The 12,806-nt window shown below is 43.7% G+C and overlaps 1 protein-coding gene across 3 annotated transcripts; it reads right to left on the bottom strand.

The window, feature by feature from the left end:
* Positions 1-3,494: 3,494 nt before the first annotated feature.
* On the bottom strand, positions 3,495-12,099 carry suds3 (SDS3 homolog, SIN3A corepressor complex component). Of its 3 annotated transcripts, none has more exons than XM_061072092.1 (12): positions 11,899-12,099; positions 10,220-10,289; positions 9,199-9,254; positions 8,451-8,522; positions 7,658-7,677; positions 7,372-7,528; positions 7,032-7,127; positions 6,592-6,653; positions 6,466-6,502; positions 6,254-6,359; positions 5,356-5,440; positions 3,495-4,446 (listed from the first exon to the last, which is right to left on the bottom strand). In XM_061072092.1, exons 1-12 carry the CDS (start codon positions 12,008-12,010, stop codon positions 4,348-4,350), a joined length of 972 nt encoding a protein of 323 aa, XP_060928075.1. In that variant the 5' UTR covers positions 12,011-12,099; the 3' UTR covers positions 3,495-4,347. The 3 variants fall into 3 exon arrangements, with proteins under 3 accessions (XP_060928075.1, XP_060928074.1, XP_060928076.1); XM_061072091.1 differs by lacking the exon at positions 11,899-12,099 and adding an exon at positions 11,588-11,890; XM_061072093.1 differs by lacking the exon at positions 11,899-12,099 and adding an exon at positions 11,113-11,261.
* Between the last annotated feature and the right edge of the window lie 707 nt (positions 12,100-12,806).

The raw sequence follows: 12,806 nt of genomic DNA, 5'->3' as shown, positions 1-12,806 counted from the left end.
ATGAGGACAGATGCTTCTCTGGCAACAAGAAAAAGGATCAATAATAATAAATAAAAAGTTGTTATTTGAAATACAGTGTCCACACATCAGAGGCTCACATGGCCTCGGAGACGGATGATTTATTTAACTCTGCTCTGCTTTATGTTACATTGGGCTCGCTCAGTGCGTAAAACATCAAAAGAGAAACTAAACCGAAAAAGTTCAGAGCGACTAAATAGTTGATACGATGACCTGATTTCCTAATGAGCAGCTGCTGCTTAACAACATCAATGTTTAAAAGGATCAATATTTTCAAACGGCCCGGCGACTCGCCTCCGCAGCCCGATTTCAAATATCAAGAGTCAGCTGAGGAGCTGCTGCTGTAAACCAACTCCTCACCTATAGTGAGTGGCTGCTGGAGACTGATAAACTCCAGGAACACTCACACACACACGGACAGGGCCTAGCAGGGCTGTGAAGGAGACCACCAGAGGCAAATCCAACTCTGCCTGGACCCCACTCGGTTCCCGGCAGATAGCGCGGAGAGAGATGCAGCTCTCCGCCCTGCAGCCACGAGCTGGAGCAGCAACATGCAGTGGAGCGAATGCTCAATTTAGGAGGAAGAGGATGAAAGAGGGAGTTCAGTGCTGGAATTGCGGCTGTTGGGGGATTTATTTATTTTTTATTGATGCCCCGGGTGACTTTTTATGCACACAAGCAATAACCACCAAAAAGTATTACAGCTCCTGCAAGACTCCCCAACAAACCCCCGACCGCAGCCAGAGCTCTGTAATCACTTCTGCTCATGGACGGATGGAGAGCTGCCTTTTGTTTGGAGTGTCAGCAGGTGTTTTACTCACTCTGGTGGAAACACATCGTGCATGAGGAAGAATTGATTCATTATGAGGAAGAATTGATTCATCACCAGAGGACTGTCTCCATGCTGGAGTGCTCCTCCTCGCTCCCTTGCTTATTCAGCATATTGATTCAAGACAGTGTAAACATGCAGCCGCAGTGAAAGCTGGAGACTGATACACTCCCCGAGAGCGAGTGTATTGTTTGGAAATGCATGGATGTGAGGGGGAGGTTGGGGGGGTCGTCAACACAATATAAGTGTGTGTGAAAAAAGACAATGGTGTTCAGTGGGAGTCGTCTGAGCAGTAAATATAGAGCAACAGTGGGAGGTGAGAGAGGAGGATACATATAAAATGTGTTAATTCACGATTAAAGCCCAGAAACTATATTGTTATATCCAGGTGAACAAAAGAATGTCCACTAAACACATTAAAAATGAAATACTATTGAATAAGAGCTATTTGTAAAGCCAAAGAACCTGCAGAGTCACACTGAGCCCGAGGACACTCACCTCTGCTACACAGGTGCAAGACATCCAGTGTGAAAACAACCAAGCGACCTCATTGTGTGTGTCTGTGGTTTGTCTAGCACCTCACTGAGGTTGTGTTGTTTTCATCTCGGAGGCTGCATGTCAGTCTGTGGTCATTCTGCTTGAGGCGAATGTTGTTTCACCTCGTGTGTCATCATGGAAAAATAAGATCCTGGAGACGCCTGCTGCTGTGGCACAGAGGAGCTTTCGCCTGGTGTTTATGTGTCAGTCTGTCTTTTAAACATTTTTATTCACAGAAGCATAACTTTTAAAGATGCAGTGTAGCTGGGACGTTGCCATCTTGGACAAGACTGACTCAATGGTGAGTCAGTCTCAGCTGTCAATCATGTTTGACCACAATTCTTTGCATCAAATAACTTATTAAAACCAAACTTATCAGAAACCTAAAAGATTACTTACGAGTACTTTGAGTTATTAGTTTGGTTCCGCTAACATGGAGGAGGCGGGGTTTATATGACCTACACTGCAGCATTCATGTCGTCCATCTTAATATAGTCTATTGGCGTTAATTAATAAATGAATAGCACTTATGATCTGAACTAATAGATTTGTACTCTTCGTCTTGGGCGGCACGGTGGCGCTGCGGTTAGCACGGCTGCCTCACAGTGAAACGGTTCCTGAGTTAATTCCTGCTTCGCCCCGTGTTTGCATGGGTTTTCCTCCGGCTTCCTCCCACAGTCCAAAGACCTGCAGACTGGTGTTAATGAGAGATTCTAAATCAACCATCAGGGTGAATGTGAGAGTGAATGGTTGTTTGTCTCTATATGTGACAGACTGGTGACCTTTACAAGGAGCACCCCCCCCGCCTCTCGCCCGATGTCCGCTGTGATTGGCTCCAGCTTCCCCTCGGAGGATAAGCACTAAAGATAATGGATGATTAGATGTTGTGGTCTTTCCGTGGACGAGGGTTCCTGCCCCCCCCCCTCCCCCGGTCACCCCTCTGTCCTCACCTGTGAGTCCACATAAATCACAATGGCCTCACTGAGGCTACATATGGGACGCATATAATACAAATAAAACAAACCCTGTGGATCTCATGTTAAGTGTCTCAGTGTGTTTGTGTTATTCTGGCTTTAACCAAGAGCCAGACACAGGCTGCAGTGAAGGGAGCAGACAGGCATCACATCCACCATCAGCTCATTTGACGGCCTCGCAGGAGACGGAGCAATCACACCTGACGGCTTCAGGACAACAAGCCTTTTGAGATGAGCCGGGCGTTTTGTGCCGCATTGCAAAACAGTAATTGCCCTCCTTGTCAGCGTGTGTCATTAAGTCAGGCAAAGTGAACCACGGCATCCGGTTAAGGCGATAGGACACACAAGAGGGAGTGAGGGCAGGCAGCTCGGCCCCGGCGGAGACCTGCGCCGAATGCCAAACAATCCAGCTGTTTACAAAGTGGAGGGATGTTTGAGAGCAGCCATGTGAGAGCAGAGGAGCTGTGAGGTCAGGCTGCTGCCGGGGGGGGGGGGGGGGGGGGGAGATAATGAAACTCACAGCAGCTCACATGTCTGTTTACTCTGCAGTGACTTAGTAATTTAATTATAGAGGTTTATAATGTGTGTAGGTTCTAGAGGTGTTATCTAAATATTTTCTCATGTATCCCTTGTGTGTATTGAAGACTCAAAACTGACCTGTGCAGAGGAGGTTATGTTTTCACACCTACCTGTTGGCTGGTTTGTTTTTTCTGCAGGTGATGCATTTTAAGGGGACTGGTATATAAAGCTGCTTCCAAATATGCACTGAAGTTCATACTTGTGAACATAACCTGATATTTTCTGGAGGGTCTGTATGTGAGAACACGTCAGAGTTGCTACAGACATTTTACTGCCACCACCTTTGAAAAAAGTCATGAGAATATCAGTGAGCAAGTGCTGAAGTTTCTAACACACGACAGATACTAAAACTAAAACAACAAAAAGAGAACAAATATCTCAGGATAAAAAAAAGAGGTGTCAGTCACGGAGAAGATACCGACAAGATTCCAGATTGATCCAAGTGGCTGAATGGATTAAGTGCATCCTTGTACAAGCACTTCGTGTATTGTCAGGCACAAATCACAAAACTCATACTGCGCCAGCAAACCATCAAACAGTCAAACTCACCACAATAATAAAAGGCAGAAAACATTTTAATAAAATGGAACACAGTACAAATTAACAGTCCACGTGATGCTCCACATGCAAACATGGTTGAAATCATCCAGATTGTTCACACATGGAGAGGATGACATAAAAATATTAACAAAGAAATCTTCAAAATACATATTTTTTCTCTAATAAGCATAACAGGGCTCCGCGTCTTAATGACAGTGCAAAAGTTCTAATGTTTGGAAAAGGGTTCGACTACTGTTAAGTCTTCACTTGAGGGATTGATGATGTTCAAACCTGAAGCCCTTCCTCATCTCGTCGTCATGTCCAGGCCTTATCGGTGTGTTTTTATGTAAAAAAAACCATACAAATCCCGTCAACAGGGTTTCTTTCAGTCCATGCTTTGTTACTCATCAGCGGGCGACAGCTTGAAAGGTTTAGAAAACTGTTTGTGTGGGTAAACATGAAGCTGTTCAAGAAAAATAACTTAATGATCAATGTTAATGAGGCTGCGGGAGAGAGAAAGGATTTGTGTCGACAGCATCAAAGCCGCCTTCTGTATGAGCCACAGCCACCTCCACACACGTGCTACATAGTGACAAATAATGCTGGAAAACAGCCACTTGTCTATAGGACGACTTTTACTGTGCGAGAGGCTGGTTAATGTGAGAAAAACAAATCTTTTGACATATCCTTGGCCATGAAATATTCTATGAGTGTGTGTGTGTGTGTGTAGATGGGTAGTGTATAGGATGAAGAAGCCTCATGTCAAACTCAACAGGGATGCACCAATGTGGAAAACGGTGGATGATCGAGCTGGGTGGATGAATGAATGAACAGATGGGGGGGCTCTGTGGGGAGGGGAGGGGAAGCGTCTCATGCAGCCGACCGTCGACGGATGACAAACGCTCCCCTCTGCAGCTGGCCCAGGTAGATCCTCATCTTCGTGCTGTCGCTCGTCTTCCTCACCCAAATCTGGGGAGCAAAGACAAAGCCCATTTAGAAACAAGCACATTCCAAAGCAGCTGCTGCTGCTGAGACAATCTATCAGTATAAACCAGCATCATCTACCAGAGGCCAGGTAGTGAGAAGACATCCAAAACCTCCAGAAATTCATTCACATCAGATTTCTGCAGAATGAGGAAACTTTCCTTTTCAAGTCAGTCGCTTCTCTTCAGCGTTTGTCTTGTGTTGATCAGAGCAGGAAATCAGCACATTGCCGTTCAAACACAAATTAAATCTGGCCCAAAATTCCCTTTAAATTCTATCAAGTCTCATAGCAGAGCTAATAAAAGGACACAGATCATGAGATCATAACCTCCACTGCAGAATAACACTAAGAACAGCATTTTATTCACAACATTAAAAACACACTTATGAGAAACTACACTGAACAATATGTAGTTAATTTACTTGAAAATATTTACATGCTCTAATGATCAGAAAACACTTTCCTCAACAGATCATCTCTTCAGCCTGTCTGAAACTCTAACTTTTAGCTTCTGTCCCTTTAAGCCCCCCCCTTGATAACAATAACTTAACATGAATATATTAATAGAGCACTTTTCAAAATCTACGCTACAAAGTGCTTTACAAGGGCAGCAACATAAAAGAGACAGGTCATGAAATCACGAGCACAGCGAAGGATTATGGAATCACAAATATTATGAAGCCCAGTCTGCTCTGATTGGCCAGCGGTCCCACTCCGTTGTGATTGGTCAACCACTTCCCGCACTTGTAGGAAATGTCGGCCTTAGTCCTTTAAATTTGTCGAACTTTCAAATTCACAAAAAAAACTACATCACACTAGAGGAAAGAAACACTTTCATCATGCATCTTCTTTATGGAATAAACCTGTTTCATGTGACAGGAGCTGGAACTCACCTCATTGGTCCCGACTGAGCTGATGACACAGCTGATCTTTGTGTTGTCTTTTGATTCCAGGTAGATGGCCTGACTCTTGTGGTACCTATCAACACAACACACAGACAAAAGAACAGCTTGAGTTTTCACGCTGAGGAACGATCGATGGACGAGAGCCGACAGGAGAGAGGTGCATTATACCTTATTTCACCCAGCTGAATAAACCACAGTCCCCCTGAGATCGCTCTAAATGGATAATTGGACTGGAAATTCAAAACAAAAGTCCCTTTTTAATGGCTCCAAACTGTCAGAGGACAAAACCAACCCAAGGGAGGAGACTGACAGCAAAAGCATTTGATCATTAAGAAGCCACTGAAGAATAATGACGCACGTGTCTCTCTGTGGTTCTTTGAGGAGGTTTTTTCAGCGTCGGCAGCAGCGATGATTAAATGAGACTTTGCCTTTAAAGAACAGTGCACAAACCTCACAGCTTGCGTCTCAACTTCTCCTGTCTCCATCAGTGACTAATAAGACACTATTCTATTATTTTTACCCCTCTTCAAATGTCTTCACGTCTGATGTGGAGGTCTGCTCTCAAACAGAAAGTCATCGGAGCCGTGTTTGGTCAAGGATTTTTCATTCTCTTTGCATTCGTCACCCACATCCTCTGCATATTTATTTCTATTGTGGCTTCAAGCACCAGCATTTATTTCGTGGCTGTTTAGTAATATCTCTTTCTGCAGCCCAGACAAAAAGAGGCAGCCATCAAAGTGTTCCTGTCAAATGTTACTTGAGGACCAGCAGAGCTCGAGAGCCATGAAAACCATGGCAACGTGGCCATCTGGTGGTGACTCGAGCTGTGTATTATCAGGGGGGAAACAATGAGACAATAGTTCTGAGGGTGAAACTTTAAATTTACCATCTTTTGTCGTAGTAAAGCTTCCCCTCCTCGATGCGAGCCTCGTAGCGCTGGGTGGGGCTTTCAATGGGAACTGAGGGGACATGTTCTGGGGACGAGGGCGATACTGAAGAGGGAGAAACGTCTGGTTAGTTCCACCATGATAAACTTCTCTTAATGACATAATTTATTTAACTGGAGAATACATTTTGTAAGACGATGTGGGCACTTACCGAGTATGGACATACCCGGCCGCTTCGGCGATTTAAGCTGTAAAAGAGAAGGTGTGAAACAAATAATCAAAAGAAATAACATCGGGCAGGAACATGTCTAATATTAGTTGATCCGGACACACTAACCTTATTAAGTGTTCTTAGATCTTCCATGATCTGTTCGTCTGTTAACAAATAATTTAGCTGAGGTTTGAAGAATTAAGGAGCATTGAAAAAACTGTGAATGCACTGAAAACAAAACTCTTCAGGGGGAATCATAAAGTATCTGGACAAAGAATAAATATTCTGACTGTAAATTATACTAAATATTTTACACCTCTCAGATTTAAGAGGGCAAGGCATTAGAAAATAAAAGAGGATGGTGTTTTCGGCGTTTGCATTTTGAGAATAAGTAGAAATGACGAGAATAGAAATAAGAAAAAATGACAGAAACAATATTTCTGCATTTCATAAATAACCAAATAAATCGCAGGGAGTCAAAATGTCAAGAATAAAGTGGAAATATTGAGAATGAATAACTGTCTTGGCCCTGAAGCTCTTCTGTATGTAAAGTCTGTGAAGGATATCTGGTGCAGGTTTTCTCCGTTTGTCTGGTATCGGGACTGGATCATTAGGTCGTCTCCTCAGCTTCCTGGTCATGATTGGTTTTACCTCCATTGAATCTATGAATGAAAAGAAATGTCAAAATAACGTCTGTTGTTTCTCAAAAAATGCACTTTGAAAAGGACAGTTGGTAACAGCTTAATTTACTGTATCTGAAAAATCCATCTTAAATCAGACAATTTAATATTTAAAGTGTCGAGAGAACAACTCACTTCCACCCACCACAAACACCTTTACCCGATTTCTCTCCCTCTCTCTTCTGCTGAGAGTTCATGATTAATCATCCCACTCTGGCCCTCTTACCACCTGTCAGCTCCATTGTTAATTTTTCATTCTCAATCATCTTCTTCTTCTCCTCCAGCTCCGCAATTAGGTTCTCCTTCAGCTCCACCTTTTTGTCGTCAAACTCCTTCACCGCTGCCTTCTTCTCCTTGATGTAGTTCCTCTCCACCTGCTCTGTCTGCGGACGGATGACAGGAAGAAAGGACAGAGAGAAGAAACATGTTTTCCTCATAATGACGAGAAAAAACGAGAGTGAGTTTTGTTAAATCAGTCGTGCAGACGCTGGCTGAAGATGAATATCACTCACCTCAAGTTGGAGGAACAGATCTGTAAAGTGAAGGAAAAACAGAACTGGTCACGTAGAACAAACATCAGTTGAATGTCATGAACTTCACCACCGGTACATTATATCTGAGTTGACTTTGATTACCCTTCAAGACTAGAAAAGGCGAACGCTAAGCAAGCTTTAAGCAAATATCTGTGAACTTGAAATCAAAGCGGCAGGTCATTAGGGACGCAGCTTTTACTGTGTTTTAGCCTTTTATCTTTTCTAAGTCAAGTTCTCAGTTGATCATTATATAAGTCGATTACCAGGGTCTGAGCTTCTCTACTTATTATATTTCTGCAGTGCAACTAAATTTAACAACATTTTGATCATCAGAAAAATGGGGCACATTGAATTTGGACACACAGGAAGGACTCAGGGCACTTTTCCAGTTATATTGGATGTTGTGTGAAGACAGACTATCCAGACTAAAAAACTACCAGCACTGTTTCCAAACATCCCCGTCTCAGGCACTTGAAAACTGTGGAGTTCATGTAAACGTAGCAACATTGATGTGTTTTAAAACTAAGAAGTAGCCTGTATGCAAACACAAAAACACCCCCTCCCTCCTACTCCTATTTTTGGGCTGGTTTCCTCCCAGTTCTCACGTCCAAAGTGTTGTTCTGCAGAACCAGCCAATGTTCTGCCCTCGCCAAACAAACCTAACTAAATTAGGAAGCCCTCCAGAATTGTTATATTCTCCTCCAAGCACAGTTGGTGCTGATGCAACAGAATCAACACAGTGTGGTCTATTTCTGAATGTTGCTCAACTCACCTGCATTTCGGAGTCTCTCCTTGTACTGCTGGTCGAGCTTCTTCATCCTCTTCTGATACTCCTGCAGAGTACCTGCAAATAGAACATGTAAATCATCTGTTAAAATGAAGTCGGCAGAGATCTGTCTAAGCTGAACAAGTTCATCAAAATGTGTGTAATCCTGCTGTCAAACCAACAGAGTTCTATCCTCCTTGGCAAGAGTAATAACTTAATGGTGTTATCAAATTATAACTTAGATGTGTCAGGTGAAAGTTAAGTGATTAAAACTTGAATACAAGCTATTTATTCAAATATGTCATCAATGTTTTTTAGAAAATCCATTCTAGAAATATTTTGACGCTCTACTCGCAGTATCCAACCACACACTCGACTTAATTCAACCGACATAACTCCTACATTTGGATTTGAATAAACCTCACAACATGTCTACATTCAACACCAGCGTTGAATAATTGAGTTTGTATCAGTAAACAGTCTGAATGATTTCAAATGACAGGTTGTCAGTTGATGTTTGTTTCTCTTGAGAATGTGTCGTAAGTTTTAATCCCCTTTGGAACTGGCTTCACAGCCTGAGGATGTAATTGCTGACCACAACCATAACAAGTATGAGAGGATTTGACCGTGTCCTTCAAACACCTCCAGTCAACGAATCCACGTCCTCTCACAAATCCCATAAAATGAATTTCACCAGTCACTTATATATGAAACTGCTCCTCCCACATTCATAAGAATAAATCCCAGTGATTACCTTCTTGCAGCTGCTGCAGCTGTCTTTTCAAGGAGGCCAGTTTGTCTTGGTACATTCTGCAATTAAATGAAAGCAGAAGGAAAATCACAACCAATGAAAGCAATAAAAATCATAACGTTCATTCATGCAAAGACCAAAACACCATTAACAGGAATTCAGGAAACATTAAACTGTACATTTCATGAATTCTAAACAAGAAATCAAGTAAAACCACCTAAGATGTATGAATAAACAGATGGTTTAATAAATAAAATAAAATTACAGGGCCCAATAGATATTTATAGTCTTGAGTTTGCATTTAAAAATATCCACATTCTCTGCAGCCCTCAGGTCGTCAGGGAGGCTGCTCCAGAGACAGTGATAAAGATGCCTCACTAATCTGTCCAGCTCTTAGTTATGCTGCTTTAGGCTTTGACTGTCGGGGGGGACACATGACACACGGAGTTTCTCTTTCCTCCTCTTCATCACAGCGTCTCATCAGTGCTTGTTACTGACTTGACTTCTTCCCCAGAGTCCTTGAGCTCTATCGTTAAATCCAGGATCGCGGCTTCAGCCACATCAGGGATCTGGCTGAGCTTGGATTGTGATTACAACTAGATTGCTTAAATGTATAATATGCCTGCCGACATATATATTTGTATTAAACCAATAAAATTACAAATGTCATTGCTGCTCCCTTCATCTCTGTCAGATATTTTCTTTTTGTATAAACACCTCTCCATAGATGTTAAACACTCATTTCCCATGAATGTTGTACATATTGTTGTGTTGTTGATGTGCTCTGTAAGACACAACATTTGTTTTACTTCTGTCTGTCCCGGGAGTTAGATCCCTCACCCATGTTGAGGGTTAAGGACAGAGAGTGTCTCACCTTGTACACATTGTGAGACCCTATATGGCTTATTCAAAAAATGAAACTACCAGCAAACATAGGCTAACGTTTAAAAACATCACCCTTTAGAATAAGGTTTTTTTATAAATTGTGTATAACCGCTGAGCAGTGCTGATCCGAGCCACTTACTGTTCTTTGATTTCCACATAGTCATCCTCGTCATGCTTGGCCAGGTCTGTTTCACTGGCATCCTCTGTGTCTGGGAGAGAAAGTACAGGACAGGGCTCGGATTACAGAAGGAACTTCTCAAACAAAGCCGGTTCTCCCCACGTGAGCATGCCAGCCTGCAGCAGCAGCAGTGCCACGAGACAACTGGGCATCTGTTCTATTATTATTATAATTAACATTATCACTCGATGTCCCAACACGTAGAAGATGATGCAATTGAGTGAAGCGACAGGCAGACAGCTGATGAAAGGACGTGCGTGGCACTGGGAGGGTAATGGTGAACACCCAGCCTGGGAATGCCCTCTGTGGGTTTTGCTGGATAAGGAGGAAGATCTGTGTTTGACGGGAAACATCTTGAATCTTCTCGGATGCCGGAGACGAAACAAAGTTGTGGGTTAGAAGAAGCTCAGGTGAGAGGATCCAGCCTCCGGAAATCAGGGAACCGACATGTTATCTAATGTCATCGAGGGTGAAGGATTTGCCGCATGATGAGATAAATCAGAAGCTAACTTGCTCACGCTGTCAGTTCACCGGTAAATGCTAACATGTCTAACCCGAGACCAGCAGGCGAACTCCGGCAGCCAAGTTCAACAAGCACCGGTGAATCATCCTGTCATGTCAGCGGTACCTTCAGACAACCCGCCCGGCACATGAGAAGGGTAAGGCCCGGTCGGGTGGAGCTGACACAGCAGCTTTCATTTTCGGTTAGCATCGGCGTGCTAGCTCAAGTTAGCTCAGCCTGCTGTTTCAGAGAGTCTCGCCGCTGTAGTCCGGGTGAAAACAGAACCGGCAGCCGGAGGAGTTAAACCCACACAGGGAGGCTTAATGTCGGCTTCGGGGGGAAACTAGCTAACCTGGAGGTGGTGCTGCCATCGCCCAGGCTCGTGTGTCTCTGTCCCCGGCGATCCTCCGTGTCCTGTGCGGGTGAAGCGGTGCGAAGAGGCCGGCGCGGCGGACACAGCACGCAGGGTTCCACCGGCCTGGCGACCTGTCAGTGCTCGGAACTAGCGTCACGGAGCTAGCTGGCTAATTAACGCTAGGTGGCTAGCGCGCCCCCCCCCCCCCCCCTTCACACACACACACCACCACCCCCCCTTTCTTTTAACGATCATCAATTATTTAAAAACCGTGCACACACCCGGGTCAGCTGCAGCAGGGTGGGTCTAATATGACTTAAATTACATGTATTGTGACTTTATTGCACAATTACACGAGTGTGTGGACAGAGTGGAGAGAGAGGAAGCTAGCGGAGTTAGCTAGCGTCAAACGCGGTTAAAACACGTGGTTTAACGTTGGTATAAGTAAGCGAGCAGCCCTGGAAACACCCACCTAGTGTCAACGGTCCACCCGTTGATAGCTCGCCTCCTCCGGGAGTGTGTGCGGGCAGCAGGGGCTTGCTTGGCGGGTCGTTAGCATGTGCAGCTAACAGGCTAACCGTGTGCAGAGTCCCCTCGCGTTGCACTCGCTCGCTACTCGAGACCGGATTCGCCAAATCGTGCATGTGCATGATGCATTTCCGAGCCGAGCCCCCAAAGCTACTCGACGCAAATGGATTAAGTTCGTAAAATGCAACAACAACGGCGACGTTTCCGTTCCTCCTCCCAACAAGTAGACCGAGCCCCAGCCGCGGGGAACGTTACCTTCCTCTGAGTCCCGTCCCCTGAAGCTGCGATCGTCGTCGTCCTCCACGCTGTCCAGCTCCTCCTCGTCGTTGTAGTAGTCCACCATGGGCGAGAGTAGCGTCGAAGCCATTTGTTCGCGTGGAAAAAAGGTAAACAAACACAAAATAAACAATCGATTTGTGTGTTTTTTTGCAGCTCGGCTTGAGAACAGCGCCTACAACTGGCAGGACCCCCCGAGCATCAAGCTGTCCGACCTTATGCCTGTACACAATGTCTGAACTATATAAGTGTGATGTGGGGAAATAACTATATTTTTCAATGTTCACAAACAAATAAGTCAAGATAAAGTATAAAAGTTTAAGATTGGCACGTTTTCAAATTGGCAGTAGGTAGTATGGCAGAAAGTTTTAAACAGGCATATTTACGAACATGCGGATGGGGCTGTGGGGTCTCTTTGTTTTGGAACCCGTGTGGTTCACTACACTACACTTTCACTGAAGCGCGAATAGACAATAATAAGCATTTGATCATAAACTTTATTTCAATTTACAGGCATACAGTGATTTATAAGTTAAATTTAAAAAAGAGAATGATGGGACATAGGACATAATTCAAATCTGTTGAAGTTCACACAACATTTAGGGCTGAACTCTAAAAGTAAAAATGTTCCCGTGAAAATAATTCAAAAACTATATAAAACAAAACATTCAAAAATGAACAAAACTGTCACTAAGAAAAGAACCAGGATAAAACGTAAAAATAAAAAGTTCTAAAAGGACAAGGTGAATTCAGACCGAGTCCTTAGAACGCACAACTATAAAACAATAATTACTAAAAAACTTAAAATCAAAAGAGGATAAACTGGAGCATAACAACAGCTTTCCTTTTACTTTCTTCCCAGATGGATCTCCACCACAAGAACAGAA

The sequence above is a fragment of the Limanda limanda genome, chromosome 5 (assembly GCF_963576545.1).
Source record: "Limanda limanda chromosome 5, fLimLim1.1, whole genome shotgun sequence".
In the NCBI taxonomy this organism is placed as follows: Eukaryota; Metazoa; Chordata; class Actinopteri; order Pleuronectiformes; family Pleuronectidae; genus Limanda; species Limanda limanda.
The sequence above is the reverse complement of the archived record's forward strand: the minus strand, read 5'-3'. Positions and strand labels throughout refer to the sequence as shown.